The following is a 22943-nucleotide window of genomic DNA, read 5'->3' as shown; positions in this document are numbered from 1 at the left end:
ATATCCCTAAAGGAAACAATGTTTACTTTGAGTTTATTTAAAGATACAAAGTTTTCTGTAACTTCGGGGAAAGTGACTTCTAAGCTTGTGAACTATAGTGAAGAAAAAAAAAAAGGCTGGCATTTGCATTTGAAAATCGGCGCCGACATACACTTTGTATTGCGAAAAAAATTATTAACAATTGTGTAAACCGAGGCATTATTTTTAATGGATTTTCATTCATAAACCAAAAATTACGTTAACTGAGGCGTTGGTAAACCGTGGTACGCCTGTATTAGTATTGCAATACTTTGTATTGGGATACATAGAACCAACATACATCTGAATTGGCAACATAGCACAACATTTGTGTCGCATTTGAGATATCTGGCTAGTTACACTGACCTTGCCCAGTGACCTAGGATTGATTCACACCACAGAAATACAGGCAGGTTTAGTGTACAACAGCTCCGTGGATTAGTGGTTAGCACTAATATCTCACAACGCTAGGGTTGTTGGTTTGAATCCCAACCACAGCAATGAATTTTCATGATCTCTGTGTGACTACCCTAACATACATGTGCTGGTGGCAGCATCTTTGCTTTCTGTTTAAATGATCCCTAGAATGTGAATTAGAATGAGGCCTTGTCCGTTCAAACACCTTTAAAGTAGCACCTTATGTGAATGTCAAACCAGGGGATGAGATAAAGGCCTGGACTAATGATTGATTGGATAATGCTGGTTTGCACTCCACATCCTTTGGGAAAGTTTGTTAAACCATGAGAAGAGCGAGCGAAAGAGATGGATTAAAATAAATAAATAAATAAAATAATGGCATGGAGTCCCCCCCCCAAATCCATAACAGACCCTTATCTGAGCATGCAGATACCGCATGCCCTCTATGATTTATTTCCTTTGTTGAATTGCCTGCTTGGTTCACACTAGATGTGATTTAAAATTGTGCTTTTTGTTGGCAATTTCACCGTGTTTTCTGTAGATTTACCAATGAGCTATTGCGTTTTCAATTGTGTTTTGCATTGCGATTTCTATTGTAGTCTATATGTGAAATCGCTACAAAATGCTGAAAAAGTTAGACGAGAACTACTTTTGAAATTGTGCTGCAGCAAATCGCTTACGTTAAGACACTCACATCCACATTCATTAGATCGGATATCCGGTACAATTTCAATTCCCAAATCGCACCTGAAATCGTGCACCCTGGATGCGACTTGGCTTGCGATTTGCATGGCATGCGACTTGCAAATTGTATGCCAAGTCGCACCCTATTGTCTGCTATTAGAGCAGTCACATGGGTGCGTTTCCGACACTGATTTCTAAAGTAGTACATGTACTACTTTTGTGACGATTTGCATAAATATCTGTGTCAGATGTCTTGCAAATTGCAAGGAAATCAACATCTTTACTGTACGTCGCACAATTTCTAAATCGGCTTTGATGTGACCGCGGTGTAAGGCCTTTTTATGTTTGATTTCCTGAGTGTTTTTCCGATTTATGGGAAACACCGCATACTAGCAAAAGTGAATTGACATTTTCAGTATTGCATGCGAGATGTGGTCATGTGACTGCCTTAACTCATGCGATAATCTGGAATGAATTGTGCCCATAGGGCCAAGCAATATTGCCAATAGGGTTCCCTTTCACATCCCTGTTCAATGTTCTGTTGTATGCTGTACAAGTACACTTCACTGTGGCTTTCTTTCTGACTCTGATTTGTGGGGCCTGTATACCAAGGGTTAACGCAGGTGGGAGGAGGATTCAGGTGCAAACACTTTCTCTGACCAAATGAATGACTGTGGTGGGTGTGGCCTACCTTATATAAGGAGATGCAGTTGGGGCTGATTTTTGCCTTGTATAGGCACATTATTTCTGCATGTCCTTGTCTGTGGTGGTTTGGAGGAGTAAGCGATATTGTAGTGAATTGCCCCCAGGCCACACTCACGCTGTGTTTTGATGTGGGCTGTAAATGTTTTGCATGTTCTTCCTTCTAAGGTGTTTGTGTGTTATTGTACAATGATTGTGTTTATTACCTTTGCATTGTAATCCTAACACATGTCCATTGCTCTGCTCTTCCAAGTTTGCTTTATTTAGAATGAAATGCAGTTTTTAGACAAACATGGTGAGAAATGTATGTGTGGGGGATTTGGGGAGGGGGAAGTGTTTATATTTTGGCATGTATGTATTTTTATATTGATATTTCGATCTGCAGCTTCTGTGAATAAGCCCAAGTGATATTAACTGTTGGTTTCCTGCTGTAAACTGTGAAAGCACAGTTCATTATAAGTATAATCTTTTAGATTGTAAGCTCTTATGAGCAGGACCGTTCTATTTTAGCAACATCAATCCTGCTTTTTTTTTTTTTCCACACCAAGATATTGAATGTAGCTTTTTGTTGCTGTCCAAATAAATGTGGAATGTGTATTTGATCAAACATTTGTACTATGTATTTTTTGGGGGGATTATTTCATGTTCTAATTGTATGTTGCACAGTAGCTAAATGGTTAGCACTTCCACCTGGCAGTACTAGGGTTGTTGGTTCGAATCCCAGACATGGCACCTCCTGCCTGGAGGTTGCATGTTCTCCCTGTGCCTGTTTCCTCCCACACTCTAAAGACATGCTGGTAGGTTAATTGGATCTTGTCAAAATTGGCCCAAGTATATGTATGAATGTAAGTTAGGGCTCTTAGTACGCCCCTTGAGGGTTAGGGACTGATGTGAATTTACCACATCTATATGTAAAGCGCTGCGTAAATTAACAGCGCTATATAAGTATCTGAAATGTACTAGCACCCCTAACACTTATTTTTGCTAGCTATATAATATGCCCAAATCTTCCTAGTTAGAGCGTACATGTGCAAGTATGTCCAAAATAACAAACCAAAAGCCCCCTATTGCATGACAAGACCATGTTATGTACCAATAAATAGGTCATGTTCAATGTGCAGCTAGCTATTCTTTTTCTACAATCCTCTTAACAGTAATAAATTGGCCCCCAATTTATGTTGACTTTGGGCCTTTACTGGCAAATATATATTCGCCAATGTCATATACACACAGTATAGCTGCAAGCATATATTCACCAATGCCAAATCTACAATAGAACTGCAAACATATATTTGAGAATGTCATATACACAATGGAGCCGCATGTAAAATTGCTATGGTGCACAAATAAACGCCAAGACGGCTGTTGGAGGAGGTGCTAGAGCAGCTGTCATACTGGAAATACGTCATGACGTTTGCGGAAGGACTTTGCACACACCCGGAAGTGTGAGTGGATGGGAGTGTAGTTAGGAGAGTTTAGTGGTAATTTGCAAGTCTATTTTTTTAGTTTTGTGAATTGTTCTTTTGTGGAATTCCAGACCACATCTGGACATGGCGAGATCGCTGTTCTCCACCGAGGAGCTGATCCTCATTTGATGGGGAAACATTACTAATAATTGTATTTTCCGTTGAAAACATGTCCAATTCCTAGATCCATTGAGGTACATAGCAGAGGTTCAAGGTTCTTCCTAACTAAACAGGTGGCACAGACACAAGCATACACCCAGGGCCACTGTTAGATATGATGGGGCCCCGTACAGCATACCCCACCACCAGAGAAAATATCCAAATTATATTTATGGTAGAAATACACTAAAAACATTATTAATGGACGTAATCCCAACCATATTCCAGTGAAATCTTAATGATAAAACTGTACTGTTCATAAATAAAGCTGTGTGAATGGGGCATTTTTTACTTTTTTTTTTTTCCTCAGCTCGTTAATTTCAATGGCCTAATGTGTGGGAACATGCAAAAATACTGCAGGCATATTATTTTAAAAGTGTGTTGCACCTAACTGTGCACATCTGCAAAGGGCATTGCATTTCTTTGCTGTGCTGGAAAATGTGTGTTCTTGCATGCATTTCTGCACCACCAATGGTGTGAACAAGTCCTAAGAGCCAGTTCACAGTATAGAAACAGTCTAGATGTGTTCCTGATGTGTTTTTGCATGCACTTTTGGCATGCATGTTTTAGTATGTTCCAGTACATTTTGGATGCGTTTTGGACACGTTGCATTGCATTTTTGTATCCCTTCCAGTTAGTTTTTTCTACTTTCTTTTTATTCAATTTAATTAGGGACATGTGCGTTTTAGTACATTCAAGGACATTTCAATGTGTTCCAGTACAGTTCTGTGCAGAAACAATGCAGCGTGGTCAACTTTGTTTACAGCACCTGCAATGCACTGAAAATGCAAGCGCTGATGTGAACTATGACATTGAAAACCACATAACCTTCTTTCTGTGCGTTTGTGATGCCGAAAAAGCAACTGCAACACATGTAGTGTGAACTGGCCCTAAAGGTTATTAGAGGTCAGGGAACGGGACTGACCAGGAATTGTGAATTCAATCAGACTAGTGGCGAGATACAATCAGCAATTGTATAATAATGTGAGATCTGAGCTGTAGCTGATAGAAAATGAGACACATTCACTTGATCAGTAAAAAGATAGTTAAAGAGAGGGGCGGTGATCCATAGATTTGCATATGGGACAGGTGATGATGGGGTGGGGGAGGGGGTCAAGTTGTATAAGGAGGCAGATTTAAAAGAAGAGAAAAAAGTTACAATGAAATATACACAGCATGAAACTTGCACATTTCCTGATTGGCAGAAGAACAGGACGCAGGTAACATTCAACCACTTTCTAGTCATTAGGCAAAATCATAATTGATTGATCAATATTCCTGGCACTGACACAACCCAGAAAATTGATCTCCATTTTTTTAACGTTCATAAATGTCAAGGAGCTTATAATCTAAGGACAAAAACTCAGCCATGTACTAGGCCCAACGAACCTAACAGCATGTCTTTTAAGTGTTAGCAGAAACACATCCATACAGGGAAAGCATGGAAACTGGGATGTAGCCATGACTGGGTTTAGAACCCATGACCCAAGTGCTGTAAGTTCTGAGCTCTAACCACTAAACCACTGTGGGAGACACAGTTTGAGCTACAATGTAGAATAGTTACATTGTTTAAAAATGATAAAGCGAGCGCTGGTCAAATGATATAGACTACTAAAATGGTATTACACAAGATAAATATAACCACGAACAGTAGTGCATGAACTCGTGAAAGGTCATCCACCCTTGTGACAGTGTACTACACTATTGAGCACATTTCTGGCTCCTGTGGCTGAGCTAATTCCTCCCCAGGACCATTTGGGCACCCACCCTAATGGATGGATTGAGCTGGATGACTAACCCATAGCTGCCAGCATACAGCTGCACCCCCAGATGTGTGATGTGTATAACCCATGCGCATTAATACTTTTGTTCTGGTGAGTGTAGACCAGTCCCAAGGGTGGTTTACCTTTCACGAGTTCATGCACTACTGACCGTCACGGAGAGATCACACGTGCCATTCATAGGCACTCTCTGAGTTGGTACTCTGACACGAAGGACATTCCATTATTCAGGAATGATTATATGAACTTATTTTAGCACCATTTACCATTTTACATCATTGTTGCAATTCTTTGCACTTTTTGGTTTTTACATGCGTTCATTATTGATCACATGCATTTATAGCGCTGCACTTGTCTTTAACATAGAATAGTTATGTGATTAAAGAGAATGAAGATATATAATTATATTGGGAAATTAGAAGTATCCAAATTATTTGAGATATAATTGTGAAAATGGTTAACATTTGAAAATAGAATGTATGACATTCATTAGTAAATGCATTAGTTTCCTGATCATTTTGGAGAAACAGCAAAAAATAAATAAAAAATTCTAATATAGGTGTACTATTTATTACATTCTAAAGATTCTCTTTTGCTAACACAAAAACACCAATGTTAATAAAGCCCGTGCTTGTGCGCCATCTAGCGAACATATCCGGTATTGCACCCAAAAATGTGCCAGACATGATACCACATTTACTAATAGCAAAGTAGATGTTGGTTAATGAGACTGCTAGAAGCCGCTCAGAAGACTGACAGGTCTTGATTGATTTAATTGAGTCTGCCTGAATGGTCAGAGTCTGATAGTAGACTCACATCTTAGTGAATCAGGGCCAATGAGGCTACCAACACATGTAATGCTGCAAACAAAATTGTGTCAAACACATCAGAGGAATCACTATGAACAGTGGTATGAGAAATAATTCTAGGGCCACAATTCACAGCTAAGTTTAAAATAATGAACTCTTGCCTATGGACAATTTTGTGTACCAATTTTTTTTTTGCAATTTCTTGCAATTTCGCAGGCGTGCACAATTTTAAGCATGTTTAGTATCTATTTACTCAATGCAAGTCAATATTTTATATTTTACCAAAAATGTGGTACCGTTTTTTTTTTTTTTGCACTCAAACTCATTTTGGTGTTTTTTTTCAATTGAAAAAATGCATTTAATAAATGGTTGTCCTGACATAATGCAACTTTTAAATGTAACAACTGCCACCATTTGAATCTACAAGACTTCTGCATTCAGAAAATATATAATTGTTTGGAGTTCCGAAGTAAAATTTTAACACAAAATGCAGATTAAAAAAAAATAACAATTTACTCTGTAGAAAAGTGTTTAAAGAGGTTACATATTTACAGCCTAAGGGTTGACACAAGTGAATTTCAGTGTTGAGCAAGATTTAATGATTCTTCTTTCCAGATGAAGATGTATAGAGAGCATTGGATAGATCATGCCTTTTAATGATAAGCTTTAGATGTACCAACGTGAATCTAAATATCTGACTTATACAGTACAGGACACAGATAATATATTCATACACAATAGGCTATTGGCTCTTTCCTTCAGGTGATTGGACACTGGTAAATCGTTTGAGGGCACGCCTCCCCTATAACCCTACCATGCTCTGTGAGTCCTCAGTTTTTTACTAATGTTTGAAGGTGATGGACCCTCATGGAGAAACCAGCATTAGTTTAATAATTTTCTTTATTATTTTATCTTCCAATTGTTTAATAAACCCTCACTGTCTTCTACTGTCTACACATAAGCAGTATATCTAGATTGTGCAACCTTGATAAAACCCTGGGAACCATATACTGACTCCATGCTGTGGGGACAGCCTACAATTTTCCTTTGGGCATTGGATCCTGCATGGGATTTTCACCTTTGCACTTAGCATGTAGCATGCTCGAAAAGGTGAACTTATTCTTTAAAGATACTGCTGCCAGAAAATTTGAGATGTTCCTAAAAGCTCTCTTTAACCTGGCAAAGATGTTGGGTTCACAAGGAATCTCCAAGATCACTAATTGCCTCTCTAAGACCAGGGGAAAACATGACAACCAACTTGCTGTTTACAGAAGAATTGAACACTAGCAAAAAAAACAAAAAACAAACTCTGGGCTAGGCCTTGGTATAAACCCTCCTTGTACAAACATCCGTTTATATGCTAGTGGTCCTTTTTTTCCTAGCAACCTTTTTTCTTAATTGTACAGTAGAAGAGACAGGCTCTTTTAAGTCTTGACCAAGGGTTATATGCACCACCTTCAGGTGGGAACACTGACAAACAACAAAACTATTAGGACAGCCCATATAAATCCTCCTTCTCTTATTCCTCAGTTTTTACAAGCACTCTTAGGTGATGGACTACCTCTTTATAGAAGGAACAATTTTCTGGCTTATAATTCCAATTTTAGTAAACGATTTAAGACTATTATTTTTTCACATGGAGAAATCCCTTCTTCTCCCAACTACACCAATGCCACTGCAACAATATGGTTGCAGCTATTGGATCAGCTGACCCACAAAAGCACTATAAGGGTCCTGGGCAGTGGAGATCCTAATCCATTGTAGTTCCCGTCCTTGAAGACTCTCTCCATGAGAGAGTATGCTCTCCCAATGTGATAAGTCCTCAACTAATGGGTTCTCCCCTGGGGTGGAGCCAGTAACCTGGTGTGTACAAGCTGTGACATATACAGTATGTTTGCCATTATGAATGAACAAGCAGCGCTGATCGTTCATTTAGAACTGTATAACTGCCTACTTTTACACACGCACAGCCCACCAATGGATCACATAGCGCCACAGTGCTTTGTGAGCTTTCACTTATGAATGAATGTTTAGCAATGTTTGCTGGTGCCATGCACAGTACAACAATCATAAAACATTGATCCCTCGGTGCTGCAGTGCCCTGCCATCCATTGGCCTGGCTGTGCATGTTTAGATGCAGCCATGAGCACTGTGTCTTCCAGTCCCTATATTTTAAGGAGATTCTGGTGCAGCCCCTGCAACACATTTGGGCATACTGCAGTGGCTTGTTCTGTATGCATACTACCGCCCTTCCTCTAAATACAAGAGGAATGTGCAGTGTTACTTGTACCTTGGTGTGCTTTGCCTATTTCTTACAGATCCATGTAGTGATCCAGTGTCAATCTTGTAATAAATGAGGAAGGGTTGTAACAGCGCAAACACTGCAAAGTCCTGGGAAATAGTAGCATGGGGTGATCGTGGTATTAGTGGCTACTGTATGAAGAGCGTAGGATTCCGTGTGGCACTGAGGGCAAGGCTTCCAAATAAGCTGTAGCAACCTCTGTAGATGAGAAAGGGAGAGAAGCGCCTCTAAGTGCAATAAGTCTTTTTATTCAAGTCTAAATGTAGAAACACTCACATGTGTGAAGTAATCATAAGGTTAAAAACCGTGGTTAACAATAGTTAACAGTGGGGTGGTAACCCGGGTGAAGAGCCGTCATCTTACTACGATGTGGGGAGGTCAGCTCTTGGCTGGAACAGCGTGGTGGCTGGAGGGGAACAGCGGTGAGGCCGGCCAGCGTGCACGTCCTCCCTCAGAGCCGGATGGAACGCACACTGGAACGCAGCGGCAGCGTGGCCGTGATGACGTCAGATCCCAGGGTGCACTGGGACGCATTTCGGAGCATGCACTGGCCGTAGAAGGCGGAAGTGCGCTCCTTTTTCAAGCAGGGGGAGGTGGATGAACAGGGGTGAATATATAGGGAACGTGAGTCTAATTGATCAATTAACCAATTAACCAGTGATTGACCATTGCTGTAAGGTGAATAGTGTAAAGTCATGGATGTTAAATGGGGGGGGTAAAGGAAACCAAATGGAAAAAAGAGAGGATGTAATAAATAAGAAAAAAGAAGAGTGCGCATGCGCGGCCGGCGGGACGGACATGTCCCGATGAGGCTCTGTCTCCCCGTCGGGTGACGGCACCTCGAAGCAGCGGGTCCCGGCCCGCAATACACTCAGGGGGGATCCGATCCCCACGGCAACCATCCCGGGGTCTGATCCGCAACAGGTCGGAGAAATCCGACAGGGGACTGGGTCCCCACTGTGAGCCGTCCATAGGCCCGCCCACCGCTGCACACAGCATACCGCAGCTGAGGTGAGGAGAGAGAGAGCAGGGGGGGCTGAGATCAGTATAACAGCCCCCCCCCCCCCCGGCAAACAGCAAAATGGTCAAAGGGGCACCCCGGCATCAGGTCCCCCCATCGACCAAAACTATTAAAGAGGCCCTGGCAAAGGCCTCCACAAAGATGGCCACCGCCCCAACACGTGGAAGCAAGCAAGCAGCAGGGGCATATGCAGTCCTGCAGGATCCGCAGCCCAGCCATCCCTGCACGTCTGAGGGTGAGTCCGACAATGAAACAGATGTCCCTGCACAAGCCATGACGCCTGACCTTACACCCCCTGACCTATTATCACGATTTGAAAAAATGCTACACAAAGCTTTGAAGCAAACCTCGGACTGCATCACTGCCACACTTTCTAGGGAAATCCGTGAGCTAGGACAGCGCACTGCGGACCTACAACAGAGGGTAGATGGTCTTGACGCCTCACTTCAGACGCTTACGGATTACCTTGATCTCCTGCGTGACGAAAACGCAACATTATTAACACGACTGGAGGACTTTGAAAACCGAGCACGGCGCTCAAACCTGCGTATCCGTGGCCTTCCGGAAACGATTGTTGATGTCCAATCAACGATAACAGCTCTGTTCCAAGAGCTTGCTCCAACTATCCCAATCGACAGATTAGAATTGGATAGAGTTCACAGGGCGTTAGCACCACGACGCGCGGATGGTCCACCATGCGATATTATAGCCAAGCTCCACTTTTTCCGTACCAGGGAGCAACTCCTGCAGGCTGCCCGTAACGCAGAATCTCTACAGTTCCAAGGTCATAGCTACCAATTATTCCAAGATCTATGCCCCGCAACTATCTCCAAGCGCAGGTCTATGAAACCCCACCTACAAGTACTCCAACAACACGCTATACAATATAGGTGGAGCTTCCCCTTCGCAGTGCGATTCCGATACCAGTCCCGGGACTACACCTGCAAGACTCCAGAGGACCTTTTAGACACCCTACGGATCCTGCAACTACATCCCTCAGCGACGCCTTCAGAAAGCGCCAAGCGGAGGTCCACATCTTGCTCGCCGCGAAGTCCTTCCCCACACGTGCAACTGAAGGTCAACTCAATTTCCACAAGCGGGGACGTTTTTCGTCTCCGGGCCTACCTTCGCAAGATACCATGGACTGAACAATATCCCACGTTTATTCTTCTTTTTCCTTTTTTTGCCACATACACCGTAAGGTGTACTCGTTTGGTTATCACCATGGCGGTTAACACTGTAGTTATCCATTCTCCCTCTACCTGTTAAATTTTGGTTGCCCCACTACCTGGGGATTGTTCTACACCCCCCCTCCTGAGCTCCATTGTAGTTTATATTTGGGAGCCTGGGTTTTGGCGGCATGAGATGCCACACCCTTACACCGATGTTGTCTCACTAGCACTACTAGTGCCGTCTGAGTCTAGGATCCCTGATTTTCTCGAATGTTCTTTTTATGTACCTGCTTTTTTCTACCGGGACCTCGCCACCATTTATTAATCACACTGCTGTTATCCTCACGGTCCGCGTACCTGCACACTCCACCCTAGCCCCTGTGTTATTGGTTATTTAATAACACTTGGGCTATTGTTTCTCCCTGGCCCACCCTGACTCAGGGTGTCCTTGGGGAACCCACCTTTTAGGCCACAAATGGCCTTCTACACTCCTTCTCACCTGTTACCTTTCTCATACCGTACCCCTCCTCCTTCCTTCCAACATGACTCCATGACTTTGCGCAACACACTTTGTAACGCTCTCATCCCCTGCAGTAATCGTCAGGCTACATCCCGAGTGGGAGTGCCATGCTATTCAAACCACTATGCACTTTATCCATGGGCTTGTTAAATATCCTCACCCTGAATGTACAGGGTCTCAATATTCCACAGAAGCGGAATAAGGCTTTCCGAACCTTTGCTACACTTAAAGCTCACGTGGTCTGTCTACAGGAAATGCATTTCACTCCCAACTCCACTCCTATGTTTTTTGGTCCTCGATATACTCAGGTCTACACAGCCTCTGCCACCCTGCGCAGGGGGGTACTGATAGCCTTCCACCGCACAACACCTTTCATGCTATGCACCGAAATCAAAGACCCGGAGGGTCGTTACCTCCTGTTAGTAGGGCAACTCCTAGATGTAGATGTTACCATTGTTGCATATTACGCCCCAAACCAAGACCCCTTACCATTCCTCTCCCACATACTCTCGGTTATAGATCACCATAAGCGCAGAATTTTAATTGTTAGTGGAGACTCTAACAGTGTAATATATCCCTTTCTCGACAAATCTCCTCAACCACCCCCCATCCCTGCCTCTAAACAGACCTTCCAAGCCATACTACATTGTTATTCTTTGATAGACACATGGCGGGAACTCAACCCGACTAAACGCCAATACACCTTTTATTCTCATCCCCACCAGTCATTCTCCAGGATAGACCATATTTTCATTACTACCGCCTCTTCCCCTCGGCTTCTGACCTCTGAAATAATTCCAATCTCTTGGACTGACCATTGCGCCGTATTCACGGCTATGGCCTCGTTAGCCCCATCTCCCACTGAATCCTCTTGGATAATTAATGATAACCTGCTTGCAAACCCAGCTCACTGTCTAGAAATTGAAGCAGCCCTAAAAGACTATTTCACTCTTAACCAGTCTCCTGATATATCCCCTATCCTGTTATGGGAAGCGCATAAACCGGTATTGAGAGGGTTCTGCATTAGCAAAGCATCCTTCTTAAATAAAACCAAAAGGCAACAACGTCTCTTACTGGAGCAAACCTATGATCGTTCCCATCAAACTTTCCAGGCGGCTTCTACGCCCGCCAATCGTGAAGCCTTAGAGCGATCTAGATTGGCTCTAGATCTTTTTCTCACAGATCAAGCAGAACTCTCTCTTCGTAGATCTAGACATAAATATTATACTAGGGCGAATAAACCCAATACACTCCTGGCCCTCTCACTTCGCAGGCTCGACCAGCTCACTAAACTTATCCGGATTCGCTCCTCCTCTGGCAACCTCACTAGTAACCCAGAACACATTCTACAGACTTTCCATAAACATTTGTCACAGCTTTACTCTTCTTCCACACCTTTTGACCCCGCACAAGCTGATACCCTTCTAACTTCCATTTCCTTCCCGAAACTCTCAGAGTGCCAGTTAACGGCGCTTGAGCGACCTATCTCCCCTGCCGAAACCTTAGACGCTATTAAAAATCTAAAATTACGGAAACGCCTAGGATCGGATGGCTTCTCAGCAACTTATTGTAGGAAATTTGCTCACCTCCTCACTCCCATCCTTACTAATGCTTTTAACGCTTTACTATCTGACCAAACCTTCAACCACGAAACAATGCAAGCGAACATTTCAATGATCCCAAAGCCGAACTCTGATGACACGCAGTGGTCCAATTACAGGCCAATATCTCTCCTTAATATTGACATCAAACTGTTAGCAAAAATCCTATCTTCGTGTCTTAACTTGTGTATTGGCTCTCTACTTCATAACGACCAAGTGGGCTTTATCCCAACTAGACAAGCGGGAGATAACATCAGGCGTGCATCTCTTCTAGCAAACTTAGCCAGGTCTCGTAATAACCCTGCCTGTTTCCTCTCCCTAGATATTCGGAAAGCATTCGATATAGTCTCATGGCCATACCTCAACTATATTTTGCATCGTTGGGGTTTTGGCCCACACTTCTTAACCTGGATCTTTTCGCTGTATCGAGAACCTTCGGCCAGAATTAGGTATCTGGGGCACAGATCAGCTCAGTTCCCGATTTCCAGAGGCACGAGACAGGGCTGTCCTCTGTCCCCCCTGCTCTTTGCCCTGGCTATAGAGCCCCTGGCCCTCTTAATCAGAGCTAACCCGGATGTTAAGGGACTCGAAATAGGGGACACGCATCATAACTTATGTCTCTTTGCGGATGACGTCTTGCTCTTTCTCACATCCCCATTAACTTCCTCCCCTTCCTTACTCCGGCTCCTCGAGACATTTTGCGTGCTTTCGGGTCTAATAATAAACCCTAATAAATCAACAGCACTCAACATTTCTCTCCCCCCTATAGAGATGACGCACTTGCAGCAGATTTTACCATTCCCATGGTCACAGTGTCATATCCCTTTCTTGGGAATCAAACTGACTCCTAGGTTATCAGACCTTTACGCAGCTAATTATCTTCCGATGCTTAACCACCTTTCAGCCCTTCTGACCAAATGGTCTTCCCTTCCCCTCGCATGGCTCGGCAGAATTGCAGTTATCAAGATGTCAATCCTCCCAAAAATTCTATATCTGTTTAGAGTCCTCCCTATCCCAGTACCCCCTCATTACCTCCGCACACTGCAGCGTCGCATCTTTTCCTATGTATGGGGCAATACTCGTCCTCGTATACCTCGCTCCACCCTCTATCGCCCTAAGCTCAGTGGAGGTCTGGGCCTACCTGATATCAGCAAATATTATCAGGCAGCGCATTTAGCCCAGTTACCTAAATACCATGCAACTTTTGAAATCCCTTAATGGGTTGCGCTTGAATCGATAGAATGTGACCCCTTATCTACAGCTAACTTAATCTTTTTGAGGCCAATAGACCGCCGCTCTATAACCAACCCCATCACTTCTCACTTTCTATCCTTATGGGACAAACTGAAAACCCGTTATCTCCTCCAATCACCACATAATCCTATGCTCTCGTTCCTGCGAAACCCAGCTTTCCCCCCAGCCTGGCAGACACCCCTTTTATTTAAAGCCTGGTCCTCTGCTAATTTACTCCGTACACATCATTTCCTACAGAGAAATACATTTAAATCCTTTGCCTCGCTGCGGGAAACACATAGCCTCCCAGATATTCCGATACTTGCAGCTACAACACTTTTACGCCCCCTATACCACAATAACCAATCGGCCAGACACCATGTCTCTCTTTGAACGAGCATGCTACAAAGACCCTCATAGACGTGGGCTTATCTCCTGCTTATATTCACTCTTGACTACTTCGATTACCACGTCCCCCCTATGTATACCCATAAGTGGGAAGCGGATTTAGGTAAGGAATTTGACCCGTCTGAATGGGACCGCATTTGGGCCAACACAAAATCATCCTCACAGAACATTGTAGCATTGGAAACGAATTATAAAGTCTTAACCCGCTGGTACTTAGTCCCGGTGAGAAAAGCAAAATGTACCCCTAATTACTCGCCCAACTGTTTTAGAGGCTGTACGGACCCAGGGACACATTACCATATGTGGTGGGACTGTCCAATAGCCCGAATCTTTTGGGGTGAAATCTTCACCATGATATCCACACTTAGCACTATCACCCTACAACCTGACCCAACAACAGCCCTACTCAATCAATGCCCCCCTGGCATCTCCAATTCACAATTTAAGCTCATCATGCAAGTTACGACGGTGGCTAAGCAGGTTATAGCAAAATCTTGGAAATTCCCCATCTTGAGTATCGCGGCTGTCAAAACTAGAATAACACAAGCCATGATACATGCAAAGGTGGAAGCCACAATTCTTGACACAATTCCTAAATTCTTGCGCATATGGAGCCCCTGGGTAGAGCTCTTCCTCCCTCCTAACTTTGACGAATCACTCCTTCTCCCCTGATTTGTATACTATGCGCTATGGATATAATAAATAGCCCTTTGTACGTAGCACGCAGGGGCTGTTGTAAACTTGTTGAACGCTCATGGAGTCATGGTTGCTGTTCCTCTTCCCCTTTCCCCCCTTCCACCCCTGTCCGACCCCCCCTTCAAACTTCCCCCTATTTCTTTAATGCACTTGGGAGACATTACTTTGATTTGCTGGAACAATAATGTCTTTTATTGTCAACTTTTATCTACCTGTTTCTGCTAGTAATATATAGACATTTGTACTGTGACTCTCATTCATTTTTTTATGTCCTATTGCCACTTCCATGTCCAGTGTACATTTGCAATGTCTCTTTGTTTGTTCCATTCTGCTTTATTGTTAATAAAATTGTTTGAACAAGAAATAAGAAAAAAGAAGAAGAAAGAAAAATGATGAAATGAAAAAAATGATGAAAAAATGAAAAAAATGAATGAAATGAAAAATGACATTAATAAAAGATTTTTGAACAGTTGAAATTCGAAGAAGCTATGTGAAAAAAGTTGATGGGGGTAATAAGAATACAGAATAAAAAAGGAAATAGAGCTAAAAAAATAAAAATATTAAAGAATTAAGAAATTAAAAAAATAAAAAATGTATAGTGGTATATATATATGTTGTACGATTAAAATTAAATTATTAAATTTACAAAATTCGATAAAAAAAAAAAAATTGATAAAAAAAAATTATTATATTCTGGGAGATTAGTGGGGTAAAAGGTTCACCTTGCAGCACTGGTACATCAATTATGTAACAGTAGTGAGCAGATATGTAGTGGTAATACAGCATGATTGCAAGGTGGGATATGGTTATGGCTCTACAGGAGCTTCATAATAATTATAACATATATACATGTTGCTAGCGGGTATATTGACAATGGGTGTTAACATGGTAGGATGATAAACATATTGGTAATAGTACATGCAAATGACATTATAAAGAGTAAATTAAGAAAAATAGTAAAAAATAGAATAAAATATAAATAATGAACAAAAGGTTATAAATAATAAACTAAAAATTGGATTAAAAAATTAAAGAATAAAAAAAAAAATTTCGATAAAAAAATTCAATTAAAAAAAAAAAAGGAAAGTATCATTGTGAGTGTTGAGTGGCTATGAACGGGAGATTGTAGTGTTTATAGTATAGTGTTAATGTCTAATTCCTCATTGAGTCCACTGGGGTCAATGGGGACAATGTATCTAATGTAAATATCCAATAAGTTTCTTGTGAACAGAAAAACTCTGTTCACAAGAAACTTCTTGGATATTTACATTAGATACATTGTCCCCAGGTGGACCCAACGAGGAATTAGACATTAACACTATACTATAAACACTACAATCTCCCATTCATAGCCACTCAACACTCACAAGGATACTTAAATAATATAAATAATGAACCTTTTGTTCATTATTTATATTTTATTCTATTTTTTACAATGTAATTTACGCTTTATAATGTCATTTGCATGTACTATTACCAATATGTTTATCATCCTACCATGTTAACACCCATTGTCAATATACCCGCTAGCAACATGTATATATGTTATAATTATTATGACGCTCCTGTAGAGCCATAACCATATCCCACCTTGCAATCATGCTGTATTACCACTAAATATCTGCTCACTACTGTTACATAATTGGGTGTGCCAGTGCTGCAAGGTGAACCTTTTACCCTACTAATCTCCCAGAATATAATTTTTTTTTCTCAAATATTTTTATCAAAATTTTTTTTTTCTCAAATTTTGTAAATTTAATAATTTAATTTTAATCTTATAACATATATACCACTATACATTTTTTTATTTCTTAATTCTTAAATTTTTTTATTTTTTTTAGCTCTGTTTCCTTTTTTAGTCTGTATTCTTATTACCCCCATCAACTTTTTTCACATAGCTTCTTCGATTTTCAACTGTTCAAAAATCTTTTATTAATGTCATTTTTCATTTCATTCATTTTTTCTTTTTTTTTTCATCATTTTTTTCATTTCATCATTTTTCTTTCTTCTTCTTTTTTCTTATTTATTACATCCTCTCTTTTTTCCATTTGGTTTCCTTTATCCCCCCATTTAACATCCATGACTTTACACTATTCACCTTACAGCAATGGTCAATCACTGGTTAATTGGTCAATTGATCAATTAGACTCACGTTCCCTATATATTCACCCCTGTTCATCCACCTCCCCCTGCTTGAAAAAGGAGTGCACTTCCGCCTTCCACGGGCCAGCGCATGCTTCGAAACGCGTACCCTGGGATCTGACGTCATCACGGCCACGCCGCCGCTGCGTTCCAGCGCACGTTCCATCCGGCTCTGAGGGAGGACGTGCACGCTGGCTGGCCTCACCGCTGTTCCCCTCCAGCCACCACGCTGTTCCAGCCAAGAGCTGACCTCCCCACATCGCAGTAAGATGACGGCTCTTCACCTGGGTTACCACCCCACCGTTAACTATTGTTAACCACGGTTTTTAAGCTTATGATTACTTCACACATGTGAGTGTTTCTACATTTAGACTTGAATAAAAAGACTTATTGCACTTAGAGGTGCTTCTCTTCTTTTCTCAATCTTGTAATAAAGACCATTCATAGCTGCTCTCCTCCTCATGCAGGGTGACTGGTATCTGCCCCTTCTGTAGTTTTCTGCAGACAGTCTGTACTGGGTGAATCTGCTGGTCCCCTCCCACATCTCTGCTCAGGTTATGTACATTGCAATAATGTCACCACTACTTTTACATTTTAAAAACTAGGTTTCTAACGGCGTCTATTGCACACAAATCAGATTTATATTCCTTCTAGCTATTGAGAAATATATTTATATGAAACCATTTGTGCACAAGAGTTAAGCATTTAGCCAAAAAAATGAATTATATAGATGCACTTATTCTTAGGTTACCCACCTCTGCTGAGACAGCTTGTAATTTTCCTCCTGCAGGTTTTGAAGATCCCCCTTTAGTCTGGCTAATAATTCTTGGGCATCTTGACATTCAGCTCGTGATACCACCAACTGTGTCCTTAGAGATTTCACTTCTTCTTGTACTTGACTCAATAACTCTTCTTTATTTAACAGCTGGAAAGCACAAGAGAATGTTATGCTAGTTTGGTTTTACAAATAAAACACCGTACAGATGACTTACCAAGGAATGGTTTACAATAAATCTCATGCCTATCCAGTATAAATAAGCTCATTTCATTTATATTCTATATCTACAGATCTCAAAGAAACAAAAAAAAGAATAGTATCAAAAGATAGCATGTAACCCATAAAATAGGATTAGTTTTTTTTAACTTCCCATAAAAATCATTTCCTTGGAGTACATTAGGGACAGAGTATAAAGTAATTCAGGTACTTTGGATTATGCTGCTGCTTTCAGGAGACCAGACACTTGCCAATCAAAGCTGTGCAGACATGCCAATATAACTACTTCCACGTCCACCAAACCTCAGTTTTGTAGCAACCAATGATAGAAGTGCCTCATACGAAAACTGCCACCAACATAAACCATATGTTAGCCGGAAACATGCGTACATCTGATCCAGTGGGGCAAAAAAGTATTTAGTCAGCCACCAATTGTGCAAGTTCTCCCACTTAAAAAGATGAGAGAGGCCTGTAATTAGCATCATAGGTAGACCTCAACTATGAGAAACAAAATGAGAAAAAAAATCCAGACAATCACATTGGCTGATTTGGAAAGAATTTATTTGCAAATTATGGTGGAAAATAAGTATTTGGTCAATATCAAAAGTTCATCTCAATACTTTGTTATATATCCTTTGTTGGCAATGACAGAGGTCAAACGTTTCCTGTACGTCTTCACAAGGTTGGCACACACTGTTGCTGGTATGTTGGCCCATTCCTCCATGCAGATCTCCTCTAGAGCAGTGATGTTTTGGGGCTGTCGCTGGGCAACACGGACTTTCAACTCCCTCCAAAGGTTTTCTATGGGGTTGAGATCTGGAGACTGGCTAGGCCACACCAGGACCTTGAAATGCTTCTTACGAAGCCACTCCTTCGTTGCCCGGGTGGTATGTTTGGGATCATTATCTTGTTGGAAGACCCAGCCACGTTTTATCTTCAATGCCCTTGCTGACGGAAGGAGGTTTGCACTCAAAATCTCACGATACATGGCCCCATTCATTCTGTCCTGTACATGGATCAGTCGTCCTGGTCCCTTTGCAGAGAAACAGCCCCAAAGCATGATGTTGCGACCCCCATGCTTCACAGTAGGTATGGTGTTCTTTGGATGCAACTCAGCATTCTCTCTCCTCCAAACACGACGAGTTGTGTTTCTACCAAACAGTTCTATTTTGGTTTCATCTGACCATATGACATTCTCCCAATCCTCTTCTGGATCATCCAAATGCTCTCTAGCAAACTTCAGACGGGCCCGGACATGTACTGGCTTAAGCAGGGGGACACGTCTGGCACTGCAGGATCTGAGTCCCTGGCGGCGTAGTGTGTTACTGATGGTAGCCTTTGTTACGTTGGTCCCAGCTCTCTGCAGGTCATTCACTAGGTCCCCCCGTGTGGTCCTGGGATTTTTGCTCACCGTTCTTGTGATCATTTTGACCCCACGGGGTGAGATCTTGCGTGGAGCCCCAGATCGAGGGAGATTATCAGTGGTCTTGTATGTCTTCCATTTTCTAATTATTGCTCCCACAGTTGATTTGTTCACACCAAGCTGCTTGCCTATTGCAGATTCAGTCTTCCCAGCCTGGTGCAGGTCTACAATTTTGTTTCTGGTGTCCTTCGACAGCTCTTTGGTCTTCACCATAGTGGAGTTTGGAGTGTGACTGTTTGAACTTGTTATCAGTATAAAAGACACCTGTCCACAACCTCAAACAGGTGCCATTGATACAGGTAATGAGTGCAGGACAGAGGAGCCTCTTAAAGAAGAAGGTACAGGTCTGTGAGAACCAGAAATCTTGCTTGTTTGTAGGTTACCAAATACTTATTTTCCACCATAATTTGCAAATAAATTATTTCCAAATCAGCCAATGTGATTGTCTGGATTTTTTTTTCTCATTTTATCTCTCATAGTTGAGGTCTACCTATGATGCCAATTACAGGCCTCTCTCATCTTTTTAAGTAGAAGAACTTGCACAATTGGTGGCTGACTAAATACTTTTTTGCCCCACTGTATGTTGATTTTCGGCTGTCAGGTGGATACCATCGGCTGCTGTATAGTCATCGATCGCTTCCACATAACCCGGGAACATTCACCCACCCCAGCTCACCCGAGAAACCACCGGGTAGGGGGGAGGGAGACAAGGAATGTCCATTAGCTGAGATGCTCTACCTGTAAATTGCCACTTCTGGTTTCTGTTGAGTTTCACTAGCATAAATACAGGGTATTAAAGAGAACCTCTCCCAACAAAATAGTATCAAATAGGGGACTTTTCCTCTATGTGATAAAAAAAAAAAAAAGTTTATTGTAAAGAAAAAATAGTTCTAGTTTGATTCAGTTCTTCTCTCCTCTCTTCCATCACAAGCTTCACTGCTGCTGTCAATCAAATCCCGTGAGGAAGGAGCAGCGGGCAAAGCAGAGCCACGCTGGGTGTGTATGGATGCACACAGCTCAGCTTGTGAGCTTGCCTGCACGTATGCCCCCAGAGCAAGCAGCTTGCTATGAGGACATAAGGAGAAGAGGAAGAGCAGAGAGCACTGGCAGGGGACCCCAGAAGGGGAGGTTCGGGGCTGCTCTATGCAAAACCATTGCACAGAGCAGGTATGCATAACATGTTGTAAGTTTAAGACAAAAAAATCCTTTACAACCGCTTTGAAATAAGTATTGTGCACTTGAATATTACTTACATATTTACTGTGAACTTTTATTAAATTTTTGTCAAAGTACTGGAATGCCAATGGCTCAATCAGTGTGCACCAAAACGCTACACTAGTAGCGGGTGGTATAATATTTTCTATCAGTGTCTTTGCTGCAACGATAGTGCTTACCAGCCTACTTCTGACTAGTTACTAATAGCAGCAGTAATTAATTCCTTTTTTTTTTTTGGTTAGATGAAAGATTAAAAAATAGTGACTGCAGAAGCTGTTTCTGGTTGGTGCTAAAGTCTCATGAATGAATTTACATTTTCCAAGCATACAACAAATATTGCAAAATTTACTATTACCATGTGTTTGATTTTCAACATTTCTTGTTGCTGAAATACTTCAAGGTCATCCAAATCTTCTGTTTTTTGGAAAGAGGCAATACTCTTATTTTTCATGATATCTATTTGACTGGACAGCCAATTCTTTTCCTTGAATAAGAAACAATATCATATAGTTGATCAACTGGCCACTTCTAACAGTGCCAAGCACACCATTACATTCCCTTCTTTCCAGTAATACCTAGCCACCAAGCCACATGCAAAATTATAGGGTTACAAACTGAAGCACTTAGCCATGGATGGTTTTCTGCAATACACGGCCAGCTCAAATATTGGCAAGTCCACTATATATTTAAAAAAAAAAGAAAAAGGACACTACGCTTCTGGTGCATGATGATGTGCCGTAGTGAAGTTCTGCCCCACGTGTTTTGTCAGAGATGACGGCTTTGGTTGCTCTTGGAGTGTACCTTTGGATTTGATTTACATACAAGTACATGCCATATATGACCTTTCTAAAATCAGAGGGTCATATGGTTCTGGTAAGCCTCACTGGCACATTGTCATCATTGTTTGGGTGGACTTTGCATAAAGCTGGAGAGTACAAAATCAGGTTCACGTCTGCATAGAAACCAATCAGCTTCTAAACTCAGCTTATTCATTTAAGCTTTGGCAATAAAACCTGGAAGCTGATTTCTATACAGAAGTGAGCCTGATTTTGCACTCTCTATTAAATAAACCCGTTTGTTTTGGGATATTATGCATGTTGGCGTTTTTATCTGTGTTTATCTTTTGACTGTAGCACATTTTTTCTATTGATTTTTTATGCTATGGATAATATCGCCTAGTGTGCTTGCAGCTTTTCTCACACATTTTATTAGGTTGATTACCATAAATATGGTCGTCAGGGCTCTGTCCACAGCAGAGGTACTCGGAGACCTGGCATTCCTACCAGCACTTTGCATGGCCGCAAAAATGCACACTGGAGCACATCAATGTGTATTACCATAGACATGCGCGCTGCCACACAGGCATGCGCACGGATTCACGTTGGAATATGTATGCGCACTGGCGCACAGCTACGCACGCCATCAGCTCAGTTTGGCACCAGAAGGCGTTTATAAGGAAGCCAATCACTCTCTCCAATTGCTAGTTGATCTCTGGCTCCCCAGTACATTTGTTCTGCATTTCCTTGCTGTGATCTCCTGTTACCAACTTGGCTTGTTCCAGAACCTATCTTCTCTGCCGTCTTCTGACTTGACCTCAGCTTGGCTAACAGATCTTCTCGCTTGCTCACATGTGTATGACCCCGGCTATCCATCTGACTAAGTCTGCTCAAATTTCCACCTGGCACCTGACCCTGGCTCTGAACCAGCTTCTCTTCTGTCCTCTGCTACACTGAAGACCTGCCATCTCTCACGGACGTCACTTTTCCGCATACACCACTCTAGTGCATTAGCTGTGCTCCTGGGTGTACCTCTGACAAGCATCCTCAGTCAGATCATCTCTACAAGCACTTCTGCAGGGGACCTATGCTACTTTGGGCCTGAGACATTCTGTTCCATCTTCAGGGGAGTCTGGAACTTGGCCGCAACGGAAGCCCTCCCTCCATTGGCCTCCAGCACCAGGTATATGATAACGGTTTCCAATTTTAGGTTTTGATTTTAAGATTTTTAAAGTCTAGAAAAAAATATAGAAAACCTAAAGAGGTTTCATTTCTATTAATTTATGGCTCTTTTTAGGCCTTGTTCTTATGGGTGAAGAGTATACCTGTGTGAAGGACTGTGTTTGCCCACACGAAATGAACAGATGTCCTTGAACATCTGTGCATCCTGTGCTGCCAAACATG

The 22943-nt window shown here is 41.9% G+C and overlaps 1 protein-coding gene across 2 annotated transcripts in view; it reads right to left on the bottom strand.

Annotated features, from left to right (window-relative positions):
- GOLGA1 (golgin A1) overlaps positions 1 to 22943 on the bottom strand; it is a 385049-nt gene that overhangs the window by 175131 nt on the left and 186975 nt on the right. For both annotated transcript variants that reach the window (XM_089669420.1, XM_089669419.1), the window contains exons 7-8: positions 21119 to 21247; positions 17887 to 18056 (exon numbers count right to left, since the gene is read on the bottom strand). In XM_089669420.1, the coding sequence (XP_089525546.1) occupies positions 17887 to 18056; positions 21119 to 21247 (299 nt within the window). The remainder of the gene's footprint in view (positions 1 to 17886; positions 18057 to 21118; positions 21248 to 22943) is intronic.

Source organism: Staurois parvus, unplaced genomic scaffold (assembly GCF_062004578.1).
Source record: "Staurois parvus isolate SC_StPar_1 unplaced genomic scaffold, SC_StPar_1.0 ptg000076l, whole genome shotgun sequence".
NCBI lineage: Eukaryota > Metazoa > Chordata > Amphibia > Anura > Ranidae > Staurois > Staurois parvus.
Note: the sequence above shows the minus strand (reverse complement) of the source record. Positions and strands in the feature narration are given on the sequence as shown.